The sequence below is a fragment of the Pseudopodoces humilis genome, chromosome 17 (assembly GCF_049639895.1).
Source record: "Pseudopodoces humilis isolate 2021_Gansu_Grassland_sample_001 chromosome 17, ASM4963989v1, whole genome shotgun sequence".
Taxonomy (NCBI): Eukaryota; Metazoa; Chordata; class Aves; order Passeriformes; family Paridae; genus Pseudopodoces; species Pseudopodoces humilis.
The window spans coordinates 10,757,199-10,785,020 of NC_142216.1; the positions used below are offsets into that span (position 1 = coordinate 10,757,199).

Here is a 27,822-nt window from a genome sequence, read left to right on the forward strand (position 1 = left end):
TCCGCGGCGGCTCGGGCCGGCCGCTTCCTGCCCGCGCCACACTGAGCCGCGGGTGCCGGCCGCCGCAGCTCGGCCGCGCCATGCACGCCTACGACGCGGCCACCGCCTTCCTGGGCGAATGGGGACGCTTCCAGCGCCTCGTCTTCTTTCTGCTCAGCGCCAGCATTATTCCCAATGGCTTCAACGGCCTCTCCATCGTGTTCCTGGCCGGCACGCCCGAGCACCGGTGCGTCGTTCCCCGCGGGGCCAACCTGAGCGGCGAGTGGCGCAACGCCAGCATCCCGCTGGAGCTGCGGGGCGGGCAGGAGGCACCGAGCCGCTGCCGCCGCTACCGCCTGGCCGCGCTCGCCAACTTCTCGGCGCTGGGGCTGCGACCCGGCTCCGATGTGGAGCTGGAGGCGCTGGAGCAGGAGCCGTGCCTGGACGGCTGGGAGTACAGCCGCGATGTCTATCGCTCCACCATCGTCACCGAGGTGCGCGGCCGGGGCAGCGGGAGGGAACTCGGGCAGCCCCGGGGAGAACCGGAGGGGTTATCACAGTACCGGTGCAGCTCCGCCGCCTTCTGGGGTTTCTGCCGGCACATTGATCTGCTGGTAAACCTGCCATGCCGAGTTTATTTTGAAGTCTTCTGTTCACTTTAATTTGCATGAGAACGAAGAAGGAAATTTTTATAGTGAGGGTGGTGAGACGCTGGAACAGGTTTCCCAGAGAGGCTGTGGATCCTCAGTGGTCAAGGCTAGGCTGGATAAGGCCTTAAACAACCTGGTCTAGTGGGACGTGTCCCTGTCCATGCCAGGGATTAGATGGTCTTTAAGGTCCATTCCAATCCCTTAACATACTTTGTTTCTTTAATGAACTTCCAAGTGCAACCTGTTAACTTACACAGGAAACTCTGCAAATGCTTCTTGTTTCATCAGGTATCTATGCAAGGGACTGGAGCACTGGGTTCAGCTTGCTTGTTGTGACAGAGATTTCTTAACTCTAGAGATTAACAGTGTTTGTTTTCTTTCTTTAAAAAAATAAAGGTGATAGAACTCATAGAATCACAGTGATTTGGGTTGGAAGGGGCCTTAAGGAACATCTAGTCCCAAGCCCCTGGCATGGGCAGGAACACCTTCCACTAGAGCGGGTTGTTCCAAGCCCTGCCCAACCTTGCCTTGAACACTTGTATGGATAGGGTGTTCATAACTTCTCTGGGCAGCCTGTGCCGATGTGTCACCACTCTCACTGTTTAGAGTCATCCTGAGTTGTGCAAGATGCTCGGGTTGGGGAGTCCTGATTTGATTCTTTATTCAAAGGACCGTGAACTTTGCCCTGTGCCCTCTGCTTTTGTCTCTGTGTTCACCTGCTGGGACAGGTCATGGTTTTGTCTGTGCAGGTACACTGCTTGAATCAAGTCTGGGGTGTGGGCAACCAACCAAAGATGAAGCTGTGCTGATTGTCACTGTGGTTTCAGAAGAAAGCTGTCCAGACCCACAGGAGCAGGTTGACTTAAGAAGGGAAATGGACTTGGAGAAGTACATTTGAGGAATACTTGAATTTCAATACAAGTATAGCCCTTTTTCAGAAGGCTTACAAAGTTTGTACAGTCCCATTGCCTAGACATGAGTTTTATGGAGCTCAAGCTCCATAAAAAATTGGCATCATTTCTTGCTTTGCAAATTGGGTTGTGATCAGTGTTTGGATAGTGGTGGGTGTGAGTACTAAATGACCATATGCTGATCTGGGCACGGAGGACTAAAGTGACTTGGGAAACATGGATGAGGAGCCATGGCAGCACAAGGAGGGATTGGAAATGGGGACACTGGAGTTGTTGGAAACTGTCAAGAGTTTGAATGATTCTGATAAGTGGTGCAAGGCATTGCCTCATCTGTTCCTAAAGAATTGCTGTCTTCCTCGAGAGGAAAGCTGCTTGGAATTTCTCTGCTCCTGTCCTTGCTGAAGTGCAGTGTTTTGAAAGGCTGAGTACTCTCAGGGCGGTGTAAGGCAGTTGGCATCTTCTCGGGCAGGCCTCTTTCACAAGCAGACACACGGATGTTGTTCTGAGTGCTGTGCTATGATTGTTATCCTTGCTTTTATGTGGTGCTTTGTCTTTAGAGCTTCACTCAGCTTTGGCTTGATGTTAATTAAAATGTCTTGATCTATTGGAGTATCACCCAGGAGTTTTACAATCCATAAGGAAAGGGAGCTGCTCACATAGTGCTGAGACTCCGCAGCCTTGGCTCATTGTCTGTGTGACTTGGCAGATGTCCCGTGCCCATGGGTGGCAATGTTTGTCTGCCCAGGCATCATGCACTGAGGCAGTATTTTTTTCTCTTCTAATATTAATGCTTCTGAGGGAGTTTTGCAAGAGCTGTGGCCTTTCACATACTTACAGGTTTGCAGTGTTTAACTTGTTTAATTTCTGGGCTTCGTGGTACTGCTTTTATGATTAACTAATCTTGTGTTTAGTTGCATATCTCTAACTTGTTGAATAATCATGAGGACCTTTGTCCCAGATTTCCATAGCCGACACTGTGAGGGGGAAGGGGGATTTTATTTTTGAAGAAAGGTTTTTGCTGAATCTCTCATGTCTTTAGAGAAACTTTGTTTATGGTTCTGCTTTTCAGGGGAGACTTAAAACATTCAGTTTTCTCCCACTTGAAGAGAGACTTTCTTTTCTCACAGACTAACAACAGAAGGTTGTTACTAGCCAGTCTGCAGTGTTTAACCAGCCCCAGTGTAACAAAATCCCTTTCTTTTACTTTTTGAAATGCTGGACCTCAGGGCATAAGAAGGGCTTTATTTTGGCTCAAGAAGCCAACTGTGTCATTCTAATTCCTCCATAAGTCTTGTAAAAATGAACGTAGGAGTAGTAAAAGTTCCTACATAGTAGTAAAAGGACTAAACCAGGAGTAAATAAGGGAAAATATTAACTTCTGCCAGTCATGGCTGTTATGGGGCTATATAGAATAACCAGGAGTAGAATTGGGCAGTGAAGTTAAGGGCATGAGTGCACTAGAAATGATATAATGAGGTGTTAAATGATACATCAGTCAGAACATTTTAGTTCACACAAGAGTAATTCTTAAACAGTGAACCATAAACAGATGTTGAATTTTGGATACGCTTATTCATCCTCAGCTTCTAAAAAGGTGTTGTATTGTTCATCAGTCTGAAATCAGTGCAGGTGATATATGCCGGATTTGCATAGTTTGTGTCTGTTTTGCTATTGGCAAACTTTAGGGACTGTTGGCTTTTGCAGAGGAAGGATGCACATGGTGGGAATTGCCAGGTGTCTGGAGGCTTAGCACAGGGCTGGGGCTCCATCCTGTATGGGTGTTCAGAGAGAGAAAGTTCTGGGCAAACACAAGGGCCCAGAGGTTTCTGTTCTCTACACCCTAGGAATTCAAGTGCCCTGCTGTGCTGTCAGACCACAGACCCTGGAGATGAGTGGATTATGCCAGAACTTCAGGAAGCAAGGGGAGACTGCAGCAGTGACATGTGGAGGACACATGGGCTCTGTGGCACAGCTGGTTATCCAGAGGTTTTGACATTGGAAGGCAGAGGGATGTATTGTTTCACTTTGCCAAAATAAAAACACAGGCTTATGCTAGACATTGTAATTTACAGAGTCATAGAATCATAGAAAGGTTTGGTTTGGGAGGGACCTTAAGGATCATCTACTTCCAACCCCCTGGCATGGGCAGGGACACCTTCCACTAGACCAGGCTGTTGCAGGAATGGAGCCAGAAGCTGAATTGTAAGTCAACCCTACGTCATCCAGGTTCAGCTCTCACCCAACCCTTCATTAACGTTAGTCACCTCCATTATTTATCATCTTTTAAAACAGGTGCTTCTTTTTTATTGCTGTAGGTTAATATCTGCTTATCTTTGTGGCTGAAGTTCAAACTCATAACTTTGCAGCCCTGGAAGCTGAAAAAGCTGTTTGAAGCTTTGCAAAAGCTTAGTATTACTAGTCTTGTCAGAAGGAGGAAAAGAAAGTCTGGTTTTCATTTAATAAGTAAATACAAATGTCTGACAGATATACAAAAGTATTTGTAAAGTGCTGGGTTTTTCAAGGTGTGATTTAAAAAGCACATTATGCAGTAGTGTTCTGAACTATACAAAGTACAGGTATTTCTTAGATGGCAACATAAAGTAAGATTAGTATTGTTAAAGAATAATAGGCCTGCAGTTGGTATTGTTAAATGGAAACAGTGCTCTTTTAGAGGCACTGTGGACAGTTAGTGACAAGGTAAAATTCCCTTTATGTCACCTTTACTTTTAAATTCAAATTTACCTCAGGTGATGGCAGTGCCGTGTTTCCTTTTTTCCCAGCCATCTCAAAAATGTGATGTATGTGGAACAGTTCAGTTTCTGCACTGGAATTGTAAAATATTTGGCAATTTTGTTTCTGTTCTATGCAAGTTTTATCTCTGTAAAAATGTAAAACAACTAGAGGAGGGAAAATTAAACAGAATGTGTATTTTGTAGACGCATACTTCTGTTTGCTTTAGATAATAAGTTTCAATGTAACATCTAGACCTTCTAAGTATTTGAAATATACAAATGTGTTTTTAAAGGAAACGATGTTTATATGTGAGTGTTATATAAATAACACTCACAGCTCTCAAGTAAGCAGAAAATACTTCAATGGATATAAACAAAATCAGATTCAGAAGCAAAGGTTGTCAGTACTTGGTTGTGAGACTGAGATTTTTTGAAGAACCTGCCTCTACTTGCTGAGAGAAGCAAGTGGAAGGAGGGAATACAGGGTACTGGCCTAGCTTCAAAAAGTCTTGATAACATGTTGATTTTTAAAAAGAAAATATGAATACATGGAACTAGCCACTTAATTTTTCAATAATACATGTTATTCTCAGCAAGGCAGGAAAAAAGTTTAAAAAAATAAAGGAATGGGAAGACATAGTATCTTGTAGATATAAAAAATTGTTTTGCCTATAAGGCTTTTCCTTGTAGGACAGGAGTGTAACCAGGTGAGGCTTTTGAAACTTTGTATTTGTCACAGTCCAGCTTTGTTTAGGGCTCTTGGAATGGCATTAGGGAAGAGTCTTGAGTTTGTGGGAGGGAGGAGATCTGATGGAGTAGGTTATAGAGTTTTTATTCTTCTCAGTTGTGTCACTGGGCTTGCCTTTCTAGCAAGGAATTTGGAAACGTGGTTCCAGGCAGCTGGCATGTAAAAGAATAAGCAGAATTTGGAAAGTGCTCTCCTAGAGGGGTATGTAAGTGATGACTGTAAGTGCCTAGGACTGTTTAATACTTGGGCCCCAAACCTGTGCTTGAGAAGCAACTGTTTCAGTCCCTCTCCTTTTTGGTCCTCCTGCCTTCTAACCCAAGCTGTCCACATTCCTGGCCATCTCCATAGCCTGTCCTCTTTTCCCCATCCCCTCTTCCCAGCTGTCCTCACCAGTGACTGGTATCAGCCGAGGATCTGCTTACAGAGGTGCATAAGCACACCTCAAATCCAGCACACCTCAAATCCAGCACACAAGTGATCATTTCTGCTGGGTGTGAGGCTACTGGTAGACATCACCCCAACCTGACAAATTTCATGGGAAGTAGAAAAATGAAAAGACATCTAGAAGACAAGTTTAAACTGCAAAAGAGTATGTCCTGAAGTTATAACAAAATCGATCAAGAATGCTCTTTTCCATTGGGTACCAGTGCTAAGCAGCTTGAAGCTTCACAATATCAGCAGCTGCTCTTTGAAAACAGAGCGGAAATGTTTTTCTCCTGTTTGAAGCCCAGATACCTTGCTGAGGTTAATCTTATCTTGTTCACTGGGGCAAAGGCTGTTACGGCTAGCAGGCTAGTTCAAAAGATACTAAGAAGTGAAAATAGCACATGATTTTAGAGCACTAGGTCACGGTATCCTGTGTCCAAACAGCACTGCCAGCAGCAGGGTTTAATTAGTAACTACTCCTGGCACACTTGCTCTTTGCCATGATGATCTAGCAGTGGTGCCTTGGTGACTTCCTCTTGAACAATGTGCAGTTGAGGGAAGGGTATGGTTGCAAAATGATTCTGGAAGGATGATGCTATCATCACTGACAAGCAATATAATAGACATTATAGATGTGTCAATAAGTTGAAGACTTTGACATTTATTTACTGGGGCAAAGGGTAACAGACCTTAAAATCCTTTTGTTCTGATTGTTGTGCTCTCTGTGGAGTCTGTAAATAATTGGTATTGTACAACCAAGGTAGTCCTACTTTGGAAATTTGATGTTGAAGTTCACTTTGATGCCTGGTTCAAATGGTCTTCAGCATGACAGCTCCTCACTGTGCTTTAACAGAGAGGCCAGATAAACAAGCTGGTAATCATTGCCACATTTGAATGCCCAGTGCAAGAAAGTTTTGGCAGAGCTATGCTAAACATTTTAATACCATGAATTTTTCCAAGAAAGGTCTCCACTTCAGTGATCTGAAGAAAATGTTTGTTATAGAACACAAACATGCCAGTGTCTGGAGATCCAAGTGATGTGCAAGCCTTGTGCCAAAGGGCAGGAGGCAGGACAGTGAAAGGAGATGGTGGATTCACAGGCACAGGGTGATCAGCTGGAAAGCAATGACCTGTTTAGTAATGACGGATAATCACCAAGATGGATTTTAGTTCTGTTATTGAGGATGTCTGACTGCAGTAGCTGATACAAAGATAACTTTTTGTGAGTAGGTAAGTCTTTATAACAGCAGGATTTGTATTTTTGGTGTTTGTTTCTCTGGTAGGTGTTATCATATAAAGGCATTTGATAACCACTGAAACCTTTGGCCTGTATAAATTATAAATAAGATAACAGTAATTTGCTGGTATTTCCAAGTTGCCAGGTATATTTTACTGAAGCATCCTAGCTGGCTTAGCTTCTGTGGTCATGACAGAAAGGCTCAAGCTTTCTTTAACCTATAATGTAGTATAACTTTTGTTGAATAATACAGATTTAACTATAAATGTTAATTATGGTTCATGATATAAATGATGTTGATATAGTAAGTTCAGTTCCTTACAGTGAGTGGGGTACATTTGTTAACACATTAGAAAGCCTATGTGATCCAGGTTCAGCTCTCACCCAACTCTTCATTAATATTAGTCACCTCCATTATTTATCATCTTTTAAAACAAGTGCTTCTTTTTTGTTGCTGTAGGTTAATATCTGCTTATGTTTGTGGCTGAAGTTCAAACATCATTCTGTAATGATGCCTAATTGATGGTGTTGGTGGGATGTGCTGGAGCACTGCCTGGACTGCTGGCACCTGAGCTTCAGGTGCTGTGAATGGAAAGGCCTGGGGAGGAAATGTTGAGGGCTATGAAACCTGTTAGAAGGAGAGATTTTTCAGGCATAAAACCACAAACAGATTTATTAATGGAGAGGTTATGAAATTACCTGAATACAGTTACAAATTGGAAAAATATGCATATTGACCTTAAAAATAATAATTATTATAAGATGATGTAAGTACTGGCAGCTAAACAGCTCATGACAGTGTAGCCTGTGTGAATGACTGTAATTCATCTCTGGAACAGTTCCCAGTTCTAATTCAAAGCTGGGTGCTATTCCATGAAATAAGCAATGGCTCAGTTGCAGTTTGACGTGAGAATCTGGCAGTGGAATGCCATTGCTGGAGTTGTTCATTCTGTGCATAGTTTTAAGTGATCCTCCAGCCTTAAAACATGGATTAGATGTAGTTGTTGCATGATGGTTAACAGACTGGTGGCTGTGAGATTCCTGGAGTCAGAGGCTTAGTGCTGAGGAGATGGGGCTGGCAGACAGTGAAACACCAGCATTCCCACATGCAGGACTCCGGGTGAGATGGATGGGGGAGCTGGAACACACAGCAACTGCTGTGTGTTTATTGTGGAGCAGATGAAAGCATTGAAGGGTGTTCCCTTCAATGAATTGAAAAAAATATACTATATATAATTATATACTATAATTATTTCTAACTGGGGGACAAGGAGGATTAATTATTCAGGTCAGGGTGAATATTTTCATTTCAGCCTTTTTAATACAGATTAAAACCTAAAATTTTCCATTGCTAAAACATCAGAAGGGGCCTTGAGGGAGCTGTTTGAAATAACTAGCTTTAGGAGGGTTCTGTCTCACAACAGAAGCATCTGTTGCCTCCCAATTCCTCTTCTGCAGAGCTGCAGCACCTGCCCTCTGGCAGGAGGTACTGGGAGAGCTCTGGGAAACTGGTTTTATGTCCTCCAGTCAGGACAGAGTTGTGAAGGAGGGGATGAGGGATCCCTGCTGGGTTTTGTCCTTTCTTCTAATATTTACACACATTTTTCCCCCAGATAACCAAACTAGAACTAGGAGTCTTTTAATAATAGTTGTTTATATAGATGGAAATATAACACGAGTGCTATTTCAAAAAACATCTGACTGAACTGGGTAGAATCTTGAAAACTACTGAGGACTTTATTTAATAAATATTTTCTTTTATTCCCCATTTTTGTTTTATTTTTGGAAACCTTTGTTTGTTAGGTGTATATTTCAATTTGTATTTCAAAGATTGTAATTGAGGTTATAGTTAGATTCCCAGCAAAGAATGAGCAGTCTCCTGTCTCTCAAAACCATATTAAAATGTAATAAAGAGGCTTTTTCTTTCTGTATTGTTTTACCGTAGTTCAGTTTTTCTTAAATTGGGAATGTGAATTTTTAATGGGAAACATTACTATATGCAGGGAAATCAGGTTTGGGAACTATTTACAAGGTCATGCGGTGACAAGACAAGGGGGAATGGCTTCATACTGACAGAGGGCTGGGTTATATTGGATATTAGAAAGAAACTCTTCCCTGTGGGAGTGATGAGACCCTGGCACAGGTTTCCCAGAGAAGCTGTGGCTGCCTCATCCCTGGAAGTGTTCAAGGCCAGGCTGGATGGGGCTTGGAGCAACCTGGGACAGTGGAAGGTGTCCCTGCCCATGACAGGGGGTTGGAACGAGATCGTCCTTAAGGCCCCTTACAGCCCAAACTATCCTGTATTTCTGTTCTCACTCCTTCCAAACCCAGCTCAGCAGAGTTTTGGAGGAGGGGGGGAATCCTGTTTATTAAAAGACTTTCCAATTCTCTCTCCCTGCAGTGGAATCTCGTATGTGCCAACGACTGGAAGGGACCCCTGAGCACCTCCCTGTTCTTTGTGGGTGTCCTGCTGGGATCTTTCATCTCAGGACAGCTCTCAGACAAGTAAAGTATATACAATGGAGCTGCTGTCTCTTTGATGCTCATTTGTGGGCATTTCTTACATATCAGCTTTCCTACTGGTGTGTTTCTGCAACTACTAACATGTCTTTGTTCTGTGACTGTCTAACCTGAGTGTTTACAGAGTGTGTAGAGAAATGCACTGAACTAGAACAGAATGTTACAAAGATTGTTAGTAGGTGTTACCTACATCTGTTTGTTCTTGCAGTGAAATCACTCTGAAGCAAACTGGTTTGTTATGCCAGAAAACAGGTGTAGGAGATAAGTTTTGTCTGGAAAAATCTGATCAATGACATTCTCTTCTATTTATTTTGGACTATGTTCAGAATGAGCCCTGAGGCTTGTTCTCCTTTTTTTTTTTTCTTTAGGCCAAACTGGGATTTTTCTTTTTATAAAAAGCTATAGCTGCTTGTCAAATACAGCATTTAAGTCCAATGATCTGTGTTTGTGGAAGCATAAATGCTGTTCAGCTGTACTCTAGAGAAGCACAACTTTCTTGTTTATCAGTACAAACATTAAAAAAAAAAAGGAAGACACCATTAATTTTTGTGATGCCAGCAGTTGTTTGTATGTTGTGAAGTTCAGTTTTTCTGATTCTCTCCCTGGGATTTGCTGCGCAATGCATTGTGTGCTGTCTTCCTGACTCCCTGAAAACAATATGTGGTCCTCTAATTTGCTGGTACTTGCAAAGTTTCTGTTTCATTGAAACATAATCTCTATGCCACAAATCTTGTGGCATTGTTTAGGGCCTTTCCATAGTTTCCTGCCTATCAGGTTGGATCAATCTTGAGCTTAGAGACAGTGATCTTTAAAAATTAGCCAGACCTCCTGTACTTCTCTTCAAAGCTGTATACCATGTTTTTTTTTCCCAAAAACATCCCTGGGCAGGCCAGTGTTTGCTCTCTCTGTGATCCTGCCTTCTGCCTTGTTCCTCCCCTCACAATCCTGCTCTTTACCAGTGCACAGCCAGCAGCTCCTGCCAGCCTTCACACCCCCAGTCAGCTCACCCTTGTTGGCAAGCGTGAGGTCCAGCAGTGTCTCCTTTGTCAGCTCCTCAGCCATCTGTGTTAGGAAGTCATCACTAATGAGCTCCAGAAACCTCCTGGGTTTTTTGTCCTCCAGCATGAGTGTTCAAGGCCCTTAATGATGGCCAGTGCTTTTGGACATCAGGAGGTTTCCTGTGGTGCTCTGCAGCAGGCCCTGGGTTTTTTTCTGAGCAGGTGGCTGCAGCAGACATCCACCACCCATGCAGGCCTCTCTTCTAAAGCCAGCCCATGATCTCAGCTGGCTTGTCATTCATCCCCAGGCAGAGCTCCAGGCCTTCCTGCTGCCCTCCCATGTGAGGGGTGATTCCCCTCTTCCCTGTGGGGGAGTCTCTCACCACCTTTTCCTGATGCTGCTGTTTTAGAAGGTTCAGGTGCTTTCTTCCAGAGAGCTCCTTGTCTCCTACAAGGATCCTGAGTGTCTCCTGTGTCACCCAGCAGGTGAAGCAGGAACTATTCTATGAGCTCCCTATCTTCACACTCCTGGCAGTCTCCTGCAGCTCCTTCCCATGGTAGCACAGATCCTCACCAGATGCAGGTGAGGAGGCCATTGATGCAGCCCATCCAGTTACTTGTAGCCACTGAAGAACAGCAAGCTCATAGTCAAGAGCTCCTTCTCTCCATGAGGAGAATGCTCCAGTGTGGCTGCCTTCAGTGTTCTGCTGCCTGCAATGAGCCTGAGACATGAAGGCTGACCAAATATTTGGGGATTTCAAGTATCAGTCTGTTCTTCATGCATTGTGACCCACCTGATGCCCACAACACCAGCTGTAGACCTGCAGATCAACTCAGACTTTGGAGTTGTGAAACCTGTACTCAATTCTGTCCCAGCAGTGTGGGGACTGCCTGTGCCAGAACATCATATGCTGTAGTGACTGCTGTACTGAGCATGCACAGCAGCACACTCCTACAACAGCTTGATGGGTTGAGTTTAATTTCTTTTCTCTTTGGTTTTTGGGGTTTTTTTAATACTTCATCAGGAGTTACAGAATCCCTAAATTTTGTTCATTTTTTAAACCAAAGGGAATGAAGACTGTGACATGGGATCACTGACTGCCAATTACATCTTCCAAATCTGAGTTTTACCTCTCTTCCAGAAGCCTTTCTTCTTTTTCTTCTTTTAACTTGTTGATCTGTGTCATGGACCTCCTTAGAGGAAGAGAGGCATTGGATACTCTTGCACTTTAAGTAACTTGTTCCTGATGATTTGTTTCACTGCTCATCCTATCGGTAAGAAAGGAATAGTGTTCCAGCACATACTTAAAGATGACTTAATTAGCAGACTTTGGCCAGTGTTGTTTTTAATATGTTTAGAATAGTTGTGCCTGTGTCACATTTCCTGAACCTCTGCTTTTTACGGAAGTTTTGTATCTCCTTAAGTATGCATAAAAGTAATTTTATTTTTCTCTTTCTGTAGATTTCATTAATGATGTTGTTTAACCGTATATTTTTTTCTCCCTTCTCTTTCTTTTTTTTAAATCTGTCCATGGAAGGTTTGGCAGGAAGAATGTGCTGTTTGCAACTCTGGCAATGCAGACTGGCTTCAGTTTCATACAGGTCTTCTCTACCAGCTGGGAGATGTTTTCAGTGTTGTTTGTGCTGGTTGGCATGGGACAGATATCTAACTACGTGGCAGCATTTGTTCTTGGTATGAAAGTCCTGCTGGTCACTGCATGTGTCCTTTCATCTTGTGCTTTTCCTGCTCCTTTTCAGTACTGACTTAGGGTTGATTTGTTTTGCCAAGCAACACTGTTAAGAGTGTGGCCTCAACATGCATGAGTAACTTCTCTTCTCCTTGGAAGCTTCCAGCTGATAGAGGTGCAATTTGACTTATTTCTATGGCTGACCATCCTAAAAGAGGCAAAACCCCAGAAACTGACTATTTGAAATAAAGTCCATCTTCTAGTTGGAGAGATAATACATGTTAGACATGACTTTTTGGGGATTGGACTTAGATGATCTTTAAGGTCCCTTCCAACCCAAATCATTCCATGATTCTATGATTTTTCAGGGATTTCTGATGTCTATTTCAGGGCCTAAATACCTGTTTAATTTAAAAGTTGCAGAAGAAACAAGATAGGTAATTTTTATAAAGTCTTTTTTAAACAGCCTATAATAAAAATTTAAATGTTGTCATGACTTTTGCTTTGTATACTTTCAAACTTAGATCATATTTAATCATGGGGATGTGAACTACCTCATGAATCTGAGATTTAAAAAAATAAATTATTAGTGTTATTTACAGTAACTATCTAAAGTACCAAATGGTGGCAAGAAATTCTTTTGAGCCAAGGAAGGCCAGATCAGGGGTGAAAGCAGTGCTTAGTTTATCTCACTGCACACAGCCTGCTGCAACTACTAGCATCTTTGATGACCATGGAAACAAGAAAGATTGTATTTTTTTTCTCTGTCTCTTGATTTGCAGGTCCTAAAACATTTCAGAGGGGGGCACTGGCCCCTGTTCATGCATTTAATTCCCCTGACAGTAGCCTGATCTTTGTGACCAACATGAATTCCATATGTCTACCCCAAAAGACTATGAGTTTTTTTGGCTAAATAGCCTTTTAGAAGGTGATACGGGTTGGGAACTAAGTTTAGTCACCTTTGAATTGCTCTTTAAAGAAGCTGGTCACTCTTCATAAGCTGGAGAGGATTCTGGAGATCAAGCTACATTTAACTGTTGAGAATGTCTGGGGATTTCAGCTCGTCAGGTAAAATGTGAGATTCTAAAAAGGTAACATTACATAAATATGACCTATATATTGAGCTACTGAAATGCTGTGTTGCCCAGTTCTCATCTTTTACACATATAATTAATTACCTCTGTTGGTGCAGGATCATGGCATGAAGCAGCTCTGTGGTGTCTCTCCAACTAGACGGCAGAGTGCTATATCCTGCAACTCTGCAGTGCAGTGCATTTCAAAGCCAATTGCTAGGGGCATTTTTATTAAGTTACTTGGCTGCTATTAGGTTAAAATGCTAATACTCCCTTTGCTGTTTTGAACAGGCACGGAAATCCTTGGCAAATCAATCCGTCTGCTGTTCTCCACCCTGGGTGTTTGCATCTTTTACGCAGTTGGTTACATGTTGCTACCTCTGTTTGCTTTCTTCATCCGAGACTGGCGGATGCTGCTGTTGGCACTGACCTTGCCCGGGCTGCTCTTCATCCCGCTCTGGTGGTGAGTAGCTAACTTACAAGACTTTAGAAGGTCCTGTCTGCAGATTTTTAAGATGATGAAGCTCATGAAATTCAGGAATGGGTAGGTGAAGAATGGATGTTGTGTCCTTTACTCTCCCAGTTGTTTAGCTGTCAGTCCATGGCATTGTATGTGATCTGACTGATGCCCGAAAAACCTACTCTTCCTTTTCAATAGTCTTCTGTAAAATTAAGTCTTGCAATTGCAAAGAAAGCAAAATAAAAAATAAAACTCACCCTTCTGCACCAACTGAAATCCACAGGCTTTTAAGTATACATGTGAACTAAGGACAGAGGGAAAAACCAGTTGTTCTATGACAAACTACAAAACAGTACTTGCACAGCTGTGGCACTTCCATGTTTTCTTCTGTAGTTGTTAAAATACTACTTTTGAGTGGCATGTAAAGCTGAAATAGTCCACGAGATGGTGGTGTTCCTTCACTTACAGTAGCAGTTGTGTTTGTGCTTCCATCTTGATTCTTATGCAGTCTAATGAGGGGAATTCTGCTTTCTGACTTGCTTTTCTGTCACAGAATTTACAGTTACAAATTTTATATGTTTTAGCCTCTAAGGAAATGCTTCTTAGCCTACAGTGTGCTGCTTCTGTGTTCACATTTCTGAATTTCTTAAATTAATCCCATACTTGGAATGTTTGGATTGCTCTTTTTTCTGAGTCACTGCTAATTCCTTCAGCACTTCTGAAATCCATAAGGTCATATTAGTCTGGTCTTGTTCCTTACACTAGTCTGCTCTTGTAAATCTGATTTCTGTTGTCACTGCACTAATTTCTGCAAGATGTGACATGTTTGCAGATCTTCTTGCCTGGAGCAATATGTTGGTCCCTTCAGCAGTTCTTTCTATGGAAATGCAGGTTTGTTATTCTGAACCTTCCCTGCAGGGTCATTCCAGAGTCTCCACGGTGGTTGATCTCCCAGGGGAGGTTTCAGGAGGCAGAAGACATCATCCGAAAAGCTGCAAAAACTAATGGCATTACAGCCCCAGATGTAATATTTGACCCTAGTGAGGTAAGACTTGTTTAGCAGTCCAGTTATTTGCTGGACTTTATGTAAAGCAATTAGTTCCATACAGATGAATGGAGTTATGCCTGCACTGCATTATGTGCTTCTCAAATGGGTAAAAGACCATTGTTTTCTGATGAAAAGCACAATACCCTTTCCCTTCATTGAGATTTGCAAAGTCTTTGTGGTCCCATTCCCATGGGAATGCCAACATGCATTCTAATGAAAACATCTTTTTCATCCAGTTTACAGCCACCCTTTTTCCTTTTAAACTCTATTTTTCAGGGAAGGATAATGAATTTGAGGTGCCTATTGCTTAGTGATCTAAATATTTGCACCAAACAGATTCTGTGCTTATTCAGTCTATAACTCTTTCTAAGTCCAACACAGGGCTGATCCTGGCCAGTGATGTTGGAAATACTGTTGTTCTAGTTCATACTCAACTTCAATGTCTAATACATGTTAAGGAAAGCAAAACTTGAGCCCCTTTCAGGTGAAGTAGTGACAGCTATCTTTCCCATCTCTTTCTTCCTACATGCTCCTGTTTTCTCTGGAAATCTTCCCTTTGTCTGAGCTGAGGGGTGCCCTTAAGGTGTAGAAGCAGTTGCATATGCATTTGGAAAGTCAAGACAGACAAACTGTTTGTATATTCCAGCAGAATGGGCACTTTCCTTGACAGGTCTCCAGAATCTGTCTAGGCAGTTGCTGGTTGACAATTGACAGTGTCTTGTCATTGTCACAGTTTGAGATTGGCCCAATGCCAGGCACTTGTGGGAGTTGCTCACCCTCTCCTGCTACAGCTGAGCAGCAGAGAGGTGAAAAAAAATTAATGAAGGTTTTGTGAGTGAGATAAAGACTGGGAAATATATTTCAAGGGCAAAACAGGTTCAACTTAAAGTTGCAAAGTAAATTTATTGCTAACAGAGTCAGAGGAGGATGATGGAAAGTAAAACAAAACCTTAAAACACCTTTTCCCCCGTCCCCCAGTTTCTCCCTCCTTCCCACCAACAGCTCAGGGAGACAGGGGTGGGGGTTTTGGTCAGTTCATCACCGAGATTTTCTTCCACTGCTCTGGGAGAGGAGTCCTTCCCCTCTGAGGCTGTGGAGTCCCTCCCACAGGAAACAATTCTCTGTGAACTTCTGTGGCGTGAGTCCACTCTCCCAAGCAGCAGCCATACCACACCTGCTGCAAATGTGAACTCCCCCCACGGGCAGACAGTCCTCCCAAAACTGCTGTGACCTGGGTTTCTCTTTCCACGGGGTGCATCCTCCACAGACAGCTGCTCCGGCCTGGAAGCAAGGGCCCCTCTCTCCACTGGGGCTTCCACTGATCACAGCCTCCTCCAGCACCCACCTGCTCCAGCATGGGCACCTCTGCCACAGGCTGCAGGTGGATTTTCTGGATTAAAAAAACATACCTTCTGACCATCAAAGGAAAATGAGCTTGATGAACATGCATAACTCCTGCCCCTCTCTTTACTTTCTAAGGCAAAAGTAATATTGTGGCCAAAAACCTGTGCAAAACTCCTCTGCATCAGTGGTTTATGCTGTCCTTGTGTCTGAACAGCTGGAAAGCAGAAGGCTTACAGCTCTTGAAAGTTTAGGAAGCATGTTTATGCTGCAGAGAGGTTCTCAGAAATCTGGCTGGCCTTTGCCTTCCTGCATTTGGAATGTGTGTTTGGGATGGAGAAGCCACCTGAGCTTATGGTCGGAGAGTCCTTCAAACCTGTGCAGCTAGAGAGCATCAACTGCAGAATTTTGACTCCAGAAATTTCAAGCCAGTTGAGGTCCAGCAGGTGACAAATCACAAACCAGCTGTGTAGCACAAGTAGGGCCTGGTTAGTTAAGAGGGGATGGAAATGTTTGGATGATAGGTTTAATTTCAAACAATCATTTTGGTTTTCCTGCCCTTCTCTCATAGCTTCTTGTTTGAGCCTGTCGTGGTAAAGATTATGTTGTCTTCTTATCCAGCTCTTAAAGGCCCTTTTTTCTCATCAACTGACTCTGAATTCTTCTCTTCCTGGTTTTGTTTTATGGTTTGCTTGCTTCTCCCTTTTTTTTTTTTTTTCCTTGTTTCTTGGCAGCAAATAGTGGTATTGTGGGAAGATCATGTGATTTATGAGAAAGGGCTATGAGATGTAAAGTGACTACAGTTTGTGTGATGTAAGTTTGGCTTCAGGCAGAGTGAAAGCTGTCAAAGGTAAAGGACTGTTTGCCTTTTGTAGAAAATGGGGTTTATGAAAGCAAATACACAGAAACTTGGTGTGTACCAAACTGCTATTTCATTATCCAGATCTTCAGAACCAACAGTCACTTGGAAAGAATTTTCGTGTTACTGCAGATGTTAGAGAAACTCCAGGTTGCTTTATCAGATAGTTTTAATCAATGGAATTTGTCCTCTTAAATCACCTTTTCCATATTTTGAAAAATCTTTCCCTTGGTCCCCCTCTTTAGGAGTCTAAATAAAGTCCTAATAAAAAAATTTTTTTTTTTTTTTTACAGTCTTACCAAGCACAAAATTTGTTCTCATGCTTCGTGGATGAATACCCTTGCATTTATACATGGAAGTGATTTTATGTTGAGGGACTGGAAAGTTTATTGGGGAAAGAAGTTTGTTGTCTTTTTGTTTATATACTTAGGAAATAATCTCAAAAACAGATTAGATAATGATGGGCATTCTTCATTAGCCTTCACTGGTTTCATTAGCATTTACTAGCTCATTAGCCAGTTTGTCTCAATTTAAATACATTACTCTTAGGTCCAGTTTGAGTAGTCATTTACTAGCTCTGCCCTGCTGCAGTTTATTGTAGCAATTCTTGTTAATTGTTGCTGTGTCTGCAATGGTAGGAGAGGACAGTTTATCACTTTTTTTTCCTGGTGTTTGAAGACTATTCTGTGTCTTTTAAGATGTCCTTGGTCTTCTGTCCATTAGGCTGAAGAAACCCTTTACTTTTTTTCAAATGTCTCACCATCCTCGTTGCTCTCTTCTAGTCTGAGAGCAGTTATTTGCCTGATTCTCCAGGTGCAGTGCTCAAAACTGGATGTAAGAACCCTTGTACCGACATATAAATTGTGAATTAATGCTGTTACTGTATAATTGAAGTAACAAAAAGCAGTTGTTTTGTGAAGCCTCAGGCAAAGAAAATTATTACTGTAGAATCATAGAATGTGCTGAGCTGGAAGGGACCCACACAGATCATCTAGTCCAACTCCTGGCCCTGCACAAGACACAAGATTCACACCATGTGCCTGAGAGCATCGTCCAAATGCTTCCTGGGCTCCGTCAGGCTTGGTGATGTGACCACTTCCCTGGGGAGCCTGTTCCAGTGCCCAGTCACCCTCTTGGTGAAAAACCTCTTTCTGATACCAAACATAAACAGTCCCTCAGCTTCATGCAGTTTCCTTGAGGCACAAGAGTTAAGAATTTCAGTCTAAATTTTAAGTGACTTTAAATCAGAGAGGAGCTTCTACTTTCACAAGCAGTTGGATCTTACATGTGTTTTGTTAGAAGTCAGGCACCTGTTTCAGCAGATCAAAATACTGAGGTATAAGTTGGTGGTAGGACTTAGTTTCATAATAATTATTTTTCAGGAAGTTAAAGTTCCCATGTTTTGTTTGTTGTTTGCTCTTTTACAGCTACAAGATGTGAATTCCCAGAAGCAACAGACATACACCATTTTGGATCTAATGAAAACTCGAAATATCCTAACTATCACAATTATGTCAGTGCTTCTTTGGTAAGCAAATGTGATTCAGGAGTATATAACTTTAAATACTAGGGTATTCTGAAGAGATACAGACAAAATCAGCTCAAAAATCAATGACTAGCTGGCTGAAACAACAAGATTTTGGTTACATAGGTTCTTCATTTTGGTGACAGTGTAGAAACACATCTGGGTTGGTGCTCCTTTTGGTCAGGCTTATCCTGAACTGAGCAAGAATCCAATCAGCTGGCAGTGGATGTGTGGGAATGCTGCCTGATCCTGGGCCTTGGGGAGTGCTAACCAAGTGACTGTAACCAAGTCTTCTTAGGGGAGTGAGTCATGCTCTACCCCCAGTCAGAGAACTTCTGCCCAGGTATCTGAACATGATGCCTGACTTAGGGGAGAATCTTTCCATTTCTTTTGTATTGGCTCCTAAGGGGATAATGCTGCCTTTTAAGTTCTCATCTGAGATTTCCCTGTATTTTCCTGCTGTCTACTTGTCATCTTCAGCTTGGTTTTCACTAGCTGAAGCCATACTTTATGCTCAATTTGATTAAATGGTTGTTATTTTCTTTTGCTAGAAATTTCAGTAAAGCCATAAACAATAGAGGGTAACTTACAAGCTCCCAGAGGCTGTCCAAGTGAGGTTTAACTGGTGCATGTACCAAACCAGGAGGGTCTCTCAGGAGCTTGGGAGCCAGCTAAGTCTGTATGCTATCTTTTTGAACAATGTTCCTGTGCCTTAATGAGGCAGAGCCTCAGAGTTCAGTCCACTGACCTGCCAGCATGTACAAGATGATGTGGCATCTTAGGTCAAAGGATGATTTGGCTTATATTTAAGCCAGATTCTCTGGACCATCACCAAGCACAAGGCCACAAACACACTGAGAAGGGAATTTATGCCAAAAAAAAACCAGCTCAAAAAAAAGAGTAATATTGGTTCCTTGCAGAAATGTCAATAAGGTGTCTATATAATATCTTATTGCTCAAGTCCAGTCACTGACTCTCATGTTTGATTGGAAGTGAGACTGCTCTACTCCTTATCTGCTTGATGTGGGGTAGTAGCTCCTCGGCACAGCCGGTTTTGTGTGTGTGGTTGTAGAAATCAAAGGCAAAACCTGTTTGAGCATCATTTCTGGTAGGATGAAACAGCTGAGAGAAACACTGACACTACAGTATGTAACCCATTCTATTGGATTCAGTAACCCATACTGAAGGGCTTTTTACCACATCAAAAATCAAGTTTTATGATAGGCAGGAAGAGTCAAACAGGTTCAATTGACTTGCACAATCTTACCTCCTCTTGCAGAAAAGCATTTGGTTAGGCTGGACAATTTTTTCACTGTTCTAATTTGTATGTCACTGACCTAATCTCCCTTAAATTAATTTCCCAATATATAAAGATACAATATCCTGTGTTCCTCACAACACGTGGCTTCCCAACCCGTGGTATACTCGTAGTATATTCTGTATCATGAATTAAAAGTTCTCACAAAAAAGGACTATTAAAGAGGATAGTTGCAGACAGCAATATATCACCTTTGCATAGTACTGAGTGTATTGTTAATTTTGACTAAGTAACAGGCTGTTGAACTATTCCCTTTGCAGGGTTTGCACCAGGGATTAATAAGTTTGGCTTCTTGGCACCCTAGGATGTGCAAATACCACTGAAGTTTTCCTACAAAATGTTTAACTATATTAAAGTTTGCCAATGTAATGAGCTAAGGCAATCTGCTACCAAAAGGGAGTTCCAGCATTACAGTTTGTATGTAAAAATAACTTCAAGGAGCACAGGCTGTGAAAAACACTGCAGAACTACTTCTGAGAAGAATGGCTTAGGGCAGGGCACCACAGCAGCAGGGAATAACTCTCAGCTGTGTCACTTTTTACCTTCCCAGATACACTAAGCAGCTTTATTTTAAGCAACTGGACCATGAAGACTCTTCCAGTGTTCAGTGAGGAGGGGGAAGAGCTAATCTTTTGTCAGTGGTGCACTTTGTGCTGTGCAGTGATTTTGTTCCAGGTTTTATTATAAGGTAGATGCTGGTGGAGATGAAGTGACAAGTGTTCTGTGCCTCATGATTGCACCTGGACATGTCCTGATCCACTGCCCATTATTTCCTTATTTACTATATTATACTTGTTGGTAAAACTTAACCTTCTCTACCCAGCATCTCACAAAACAGGACAGTTGTGTATTTCCCTGGATTACATGAAAGCCAGCTGCCATCTGGCAGGAAATTAAGCCACCAAGCTCTGTCCTGATGCACTGACCAGCCCAGGCACCCAGCCATGCCAACGTGATTTGGATGCTGCCCAGCCAGCTTGGAGCATGGCAGAGAAAAGCACCGGCTGTTTGGGCCTGCCAGGATGCCATACTCCTACTGTCTGACTTTATACAGAAAGCATGGAGAATAATGACCCTGAAACAATGCTCTCCACCCAGAACTCCCTGGTAAATATAATGGAAAGCTGCTGTAGGCCTCAGCAGCAGTAATACTCGTTATCTCAGATTTTCAGGTTAAGGCTATGAGCTATAGTAATGGCAACTACTGCATTACTGCAGTGTGAATTATCATCACTTTCCTCCCAGGGTAATATTTTTTTTTGTTTGAAATCAAGAGCAGTCTGAAAGATCAAAAGCATCTGCATAGTTTAATTGTTAACTTGCTGTTTCTGAAGTCAGCACTTCAGCTGCTTCAGTGGTGAATCTGCATCTGCCAGATGCTGAATTTGCCTAACACAGCCATTTCTATTATTCCGTGCTTGACAGAAATGTGGAAGAGGTTCATGGCAACCTGAGGAAGAAGATAGATTTGTTTGACCCTGCTATTGTTTCTTTCAGGATGATAATCTCAGTTGGCTATTTTGGACTTTCTCTTGACACACCTAACTTGCACGGAGACGTGTATGTGAACTGCTTCCTCTCAGCAGTGATTGAAGTCCCAGCCTACATCATTTCCTGGCTGCTGCTTCGCAATCTCCCCCGACGGTATTCAATGGCTGCTGCGTTATTCTTGGGAGGCTGTGTTCTTCTCTTCATTCAGCTGGTGCCTTCACGTATGGAATCATTAGTTGATCTCACATATGTAAGATAGGTGACGTGCACTACTGTGCACGGGGCAGATGTGGAGGAAGTGTCCTGAGGGGACTAAATAGTCACTCATGTTCTGTCTTTACCCCTCTTCCTTGGCTCTCAGTGCTGCTGCACATATAGCTGCCACAGCATGTCATTCAGATACAGTTTGAAAGGTGGGTCATTGGCTTTGTGATCTGTTGGGATTAGAGATGTAGTCCAGATTTGCCTTTAAACTACATCTCTGGCAGGGTGTCCTGGTAAGGTCCAGGTGTAAAACCAGGACTAGACCAACCAGAATTTGGTAAGTGGAAGTTACCAAGGGCTGCAGAACTCACTTCCCAAACAGCTATTGATGGCTATAGAGCTTGTTTAAAGAGCTACTTTCAATGGAGTCATTGCAGAAGTATTTTTTGATAGGCAGAGATGCTTGTACTGAATTAGTGTTGATAGTTAAAATAATGTGTAGCTACTGGAAAGGAGGGCCAAGTAACATTTATTGGCTCTCAAACCATATGTATCTTTAGTCCATTTAGATTAATAGGGCTATGGAGTCATTACTGATAATGATATTAAATATAAGGGGAGGTGTTGTTGCCTAGGACTCATTTACAAATCGAAGATATAAAAAAGATAATGTTCAAGAACTGTCTTGCTTATTTTATACAGGTAATATGTGTGTTGCATTCTCAGGTTTGGTGGTTTTTTCCCCTGTTTTTTGAGTCAGTTGGACACCAATATGATCTGTTTTGATTTTCAAATCTTAACTGTCCCAGTTAAAGTCAACCCAACTTCCTAAAATTAAATTATTATAGCTAAGAGTGCAAATGTAGCTAAGAATGTTAATGAAAAAACAGGTTTTTAGGGAACCTAAAATAAAATAATTTGTTTCAAATGTTTTACTTTGTTCACTTTGTTCACTTTATTAAAAAGGGATATATGGCATTTTTTGCAATAGCAGAGGTCTGGCCCCTGAAACCTGGGAAGATCTCAGCAGTTCTGTTTCTGTTCTCCTCATTTTTCACTTGGCAGGACCCCCTGTTCTCAAGAGAAAATGGAAATGCTGACTTGTAGTAATTTTAAAAAGAAAAAATTAAAAAAGAATTTTGGTTATGTTTGTGGATATTTACAGGGGAAAAAAGACACCAGATATTGGAGTTAATAAGGCAGGAGTTACACAAACACAAAGGAGTTAAGGGATACAATAAATTGCAAGAGCCGAAGTCCTTACTGTGTTTGGATTTCAGATATCCGTGCGCTGTCTATTTTCCTGGTGATGTTGGGGAAGTTTGGAATCACATCTGCCTTCTCAATGGTTTATGTTTACACGGCTGAGCTCTACCCAACAGTAGTAAGAAACATGGGAGTTGGAGCAAGTTCCATGGCCTCCAGGCTGGGCAGCATCCTCTCACCTTACTTTGTTTACCTTGGTGAGTTAACTGGTGTGCTGGAGAGATGCTCTGGAGACTCAATTCTCTTGCCTTGATAAGGACACCTCTGACAGCTATTTATCCCCACTCCCTTGAGTTCCTACAACCACATTTACAACAACATAGACTTTGAATGTCAGGCTGTGATGGGGGTTGGTTGGTTTTGTTTTTACTGAAAGCACAAATCTTAAACAGGTAAAGCCCTGAACCTTGGTACAAACATTACCACAGAACCACAGAATAGTTTGGGTTGGAAGGAACCTTAAATACCATCTCATTCCACCTCCCTGCCATGGAGAGAGGTCCTTCCACTAGACCAGGTTGCCCCAAGCCCTGTCCAAACTGGTCTTGAATACTTCAGGGATGGGGCATTCACAGCTTCTCTGGGCAATTATCAGAGACTTAGAGCTGATACTGCTTTTTTTTATTATTTTATTTTTTCTCTTCTGTTTTACTAGGTGCCTACGATCGATTCTTGCCTTACATCCTGATGGGGAGCCTGACTGTGCTGTCAGGAATTCTCACACTATTTCTGCCTGAAAGCTATGGTATGCCTCTTCCTGACACCATTGATCAGATGCTGCGGGTGAAAGGGTACGTGCCACCTGATCTTAACATTTCCCTGATCTGAGGAATGGATTTGCCTAGGTGTGGACAGAGGGAGAGGCTGATTTTGGCAGCAAAGATAGTACTCTCTTGAGAATACAAAAGCTTAGCTTTTAGTCCTTCTTCTCAAGTGCAAATGTTCATGTGTACATCTTTCAGCTCCAAATTTATCATTTGACTCTGATGGCTTAATAAAGGTATGTCTGAGGAACGCATTTTAAAAGTTTTTTGCTTTATCAAGGTATAGGGACGTTGTAGATCCTGAAAGGCTACTGAGTGCTGGGGAAGAGCTGAACTCTTCCAGTTTACTTCAGCTGATCTAAAGGCACTGAGAGCATTTGGCCTTTTGCCATGGTTCTGATTGAAGATGACACATGAGCATAGATGTGGTGTAAGAAAGGGACCTTTTCAACTGAAGTCAACAGGATATTAAAATTCAGAGGCTGTATATCAGACAGGACTCAGATTTTTTTTTCTAAGTTTTCTCAACTGTTTTTAAAGTTATTTGTTTTTTTTTCTTTCTTCAACCCCCAGATTAGAATACAGGCCTCCATCTAGTAGCACAAGGGATTCCAAGGAGGAAGAAGAAAATCCAGAGATTTTAAAAAGCACTGCTTTTTGATGGAACTCCTATGTATTTCCTGGTGGACTGAAAGTTAAATGGACTTTTCTTCTAAATATTATTCTAGAAAGGGCTAGTGGCAACACTTCGTTTTCTGTAATTTTAACGTTATTTATTAATTTAAACACCGTTTTGCCTACATTCTCTTTTTATATGAACATAAATACTTTGTAGCTTTCAATGAGATTTTTCAGCCACAGTTGTGTTCATGCAGTAGTACCATGGAGCAGAATCTGATCAATCTTTTGTAACTTCGCACATATAGTTCAGATGAAAGATACTGGAAAAGAGTTCAAGGGCTGGCATGGTGCCTGGATTCTTCAATGAACCTCCTTCAGAGTTAAATGCTTACATCAGGAGGTAAAAATTGCCTGAAAATGTTGTTCATTGCTTTTGGTTCCTTGACTTCTGTTTCTGGACAGGAAACTTATTTATTATAGTGAAGGTTTATGAAAACGTGCCTCTCTGTGATTTTATTCAAGTGACTTTGCATGTGCTCAATTTGTTACCAAGTTGAGAAAGATGCAAAGAAAGATTTTGAGAACTAATTCTAACCTATGTTATGATATATTTTAACTCAGCATAGACTGAAAGGATTTTCTTGAACAAAATATTTAGCATTCAAATTTTGTTCACAAAATTCACTTGATTCCAATGCTGGATTCCAACTGTACCTTCTTGGTGAAGTTGTTTACATCTGACCTTGCATATGGCCTTTTGTTCAGGCTGGATTTATTCTAAATAATGCAAATGGTTTCACCTCTGTGTAGAGGGAGTGGTGTTAGTTTGGGATTCTCCCTTTTCAATATGTGCTGAAAGTTTTATGTGTAAATTGTTTTAATATTTTCTGTGCAATTTGGATGATGGAAACAATTCTGTCTTTGTTCTGTGTTTTTCCCACTCATATACATGTGCACACAATGAATATATTTAGGTGTAAATTTTTATGTCAATCATGCCACTGTATTGACCTCATGGTGGAATGTACTGAGAACAGAACTCGGAATATCTCTCTGACCACTGGTTCTTGATCTTCAAGTGTGAACTATATAATTGCTGTGAGGTCTGTTCATTCTAAGTTTTACTTAACTTATGTAATCAGTGAATTGCTTTTAAATTGTTTAAAAAGAAACAACAAACCCAAAACAACAATCTTGTTGACAGTCTGCCACAAAATTGTTCCTTGTGCTATGGAAGTTTGGCATTACCTGTGTTTCTTTAGATGCACAATATATATGTACACAGAGTCTCATTTGTGCTATGCTGGTTACCGTGACAAATGTGAGTGGTGAAAGGTTTCTCTTTCAGGGCACTTGTGTTTTGTTCTGTCTTGTTAAATTAAGACAATAATAATAAACAGCCTAAACCTTTGTAGCCTAAACTCTCAGGGTCCTTACTCTACTGCAGCAGCTGGTTGGGGAAGTTTTGCATTTTCCTATGGTGTTTAAATATCCAGGTGGTGTTGGCTGATTCCTGTCTGTCATTAATCAATATCCCAAATTCTGACCTTGGCAACAGACTCCAGCAATGTGACTGATGTCACAGGACTGCTTGTCACAGGAAGAAAGTAGAAAATGCTGTATAGACTATAATGGTTTGGTTTGGTTAAAGTCTTCCTAACAGTGTCTTGAGCTCTAGGGTTTGCTTCACTTTTCCTGCATTTTCTCACCTCTTTATTTAGAATTTTAATTTATGAATGCAGCATGGAGCTGACCAATGTCAATGGGCCAGAGAAGGATACCAACAAACAGTGTTGTCAGCTTTTCCAAGGAAAGAAATCCAAAGCTTGGGGCAGGTTGTGTCACTCCTGTTTAGTAGGTTGACAAGCCCTCAGCAGGCAGGTTTAAAATGCAGTGTGTGATTTGAGGCTACTGCCAAGACTGAGAATCTGGATTTTACAAGCCTCATTGTACATCACAGAACAGCTTTGACATGAGGAAATACATGTCAGGGCAGTGCATGTAACAGCCATACCCCTTGCCCAAAAACATGACCTGATTTGTCAGGCTAACAGCCTTTTTGAAATATTCAATACAAACATAAGAGTATGTTGTAAAATGTAGTACAGATATTTTTCTTTGTAAATCTTATGTTCAGGAACATTGAGCTTTTTTTGTGTGTGTTGTAGAAGAATGATCTGATAACCGCAGGAATCTGAGGCAAAACATATTTAGCTGCAACTTCCTTGTAATGAATTTGCCAATGTAAACAACCATGTCCCATAAAGCTCTTCCTGTAAACAGAAAATACCCTGAAATGTAAGATACGTGCTTGCCTGATACATGATTTAGTCTGGAAATTCCAGCCCTAAAGTGCAGTGTCCATTTAACAACTGATTTAGCTGTAATTTCACTGTTTTATCAAAGTATGTTCATTGAAAGAGAGACTTTTGTTCTTGAATATTTAAATATTTTGATGTTTACTAAAGCTCTTTGTGAGGTTTTCTGTTGTTATTGTTGGTTTGGGATTTTTTTGAAATCCAAATTGGGGAATTTCCTGGCTGTGACTAATGGTACAAAACTCAATGGCAATCACTTTGTGTCAAAAAACGGTTTTTTCCCTTGCTTATGTTTTTAAAAACATAAAGTCTGAGTCAGAAATGTGGAATATAATTGATGTAGCAGATTGGGTTATTTTGTACTTACTGTTTTATCCTACTCTTTTCAAGTTCAGCTGTAAGCCAAGAATCTTGTTCTGGTGGGTAGTCAGAATCCAGCTAACAGGATCTCCAAAAGTAACTGGGGGAATAGTTTAATAAACAAGATGTAGATAAAAGGACTTGACACAGTCATGGGCAAATCTTAGTGCCATCCACGCTGACAACAGGTGAGATTTTCAGCACAGAGTGTGACTACAGATAATACCTGCAGAATAGGGAGAAAGGACAGAACTGACCTTTGGAAGAGGAATTGTGATAAACCTGTGAGCTTGTGCTGTGGAGGAGGAAGATGAAACAGACTTGGACTTGAGACTGACCTTAACCTGGGAAATCCTGCATGGTTTGGGTGCCTATAACCTGTATCACAGCAGCAATACATGTTATAGTTACCTGGTTAGGGAGGATTCCCTGTTGCCAGAGAACAATCACACTGCTGTCTCTTCACCAAGGGAATTAGCATATGGCCTTGGGGACAAGGATCCATTCCTTTCCAGCTCTCAGCCTGACTCCTGTCATCATCTCAGGCATGTCAGATAATCCTGTGACTTTGGTTTCTTTGCTTGTGAGTGGAAATGCCATTAACTCAAAAGGTACCACAACTACTTGAGATGTTCATGCTCCACAGTCAGTAATTTTTAGAATCTCTGACTCTTGACAGTGAATGTAATGCTCCCATAAGCATAGTTTGGTACTTCATCTTCCACAATGAGGCAGCTTTGGCTGACTTCTGATACTATTTTGTGAAGAGGTGTGAACTCCTCCCCCCTTTCCAGGTGAGCATTTGAGGTGGGTGGGTACACAGGGAGGGGGTGCATTGCCAGGGAGCTGGACTGCAAGACCTATTTCAGTATTTGTGGAATAGGACCTTAGCCCTGGCAGTTATAAATTATTCTCTTAAAACATAGGATCGGCTTAGGACCATAAAGCCTTACTTAGAAATGCTTTTGGGAGTACTTTAAAACAGTAATGGCCACAGCCTTGTATATAGAAAGATATATAAATTTCTTCTAAGAATGTAAATATTCCTAGCTGTACCTACATTGATTCTTACCCTAGTTTATTATAGAGAAATGCTCATTATTTGTAAAATTAAGAATAAAACATCTGAAATTATCTTTAAAATTATATACTCTTTTTTTTTTTTTTCCAACTTCATGTTAAGAAATATGTCAGTATCTGTTGAAAGGCTGTTGGTATGAAGTTTCATTGTTTAACAGCCAGTCTGAGATCTCTTGGACTGTCTGTACCCTGGATCCTTGTGTAA

At 41.6% G+C, this 27,822-nt stretch overlaps 1 protein-coding gene across 1 annotated transcript; it reads left to right on the forward strand.

Annotated features, from left to right (window-relative positions):
• On the forward strand, window positions 1–27,683 carry LOC102112996 (organic cation/carnitine transporter 2). The gene is made up of 10 exons (XM_005523484.3): window positions 1–473; window positions 9,085–9,188; window positions 11,740–11,894; window positions 13,254–13,425; window positions 14,341–14,467; window positions 18,098–18,198; window positions 21,011–21,225; window positions 22,489–22,671; window positions 23,130–23,265; window positions 23,812–27,683. The coding sequence occupies exons 1-10, from the start codon at window positions 81–83 to the stop codon at window positions 23,897–23,899; spliced, it is 1,674 nt and encodes a 557-aa protein (XP_005523541.1). The 5' UTR covers window positions 1–80; the 3' UTR covers window positions 23,900–27,683.
• Window positions 27,684–27,822: the final 139 nt, after the last annotated feature.

Excerpts from the sequence above, each read along its gene's own strand:
- LOC102112996 (XM_005523484.3), top strand. The coding sequence starts at position 81 with ATGCACGCCTACGACGCGGCCACCGCCTTCCTGGGCGAATGGGGACGC. Across the intron at positions 9,189-11,739 it reads TCAGGACAGCTCTCAGACAA|GTTTGGCAGGAAGAATGTGC; the intron begins GTAAAGTATATA and ends TGTCCATGGAAG. Across the intron at positions 14,468-18,097 it reads TAATATTTGACCCTAGTGAG|CTACAAGATGTGAATTCCCA; the intron begins GTAAGACTTGTT and ends GCTCTTTTACAG.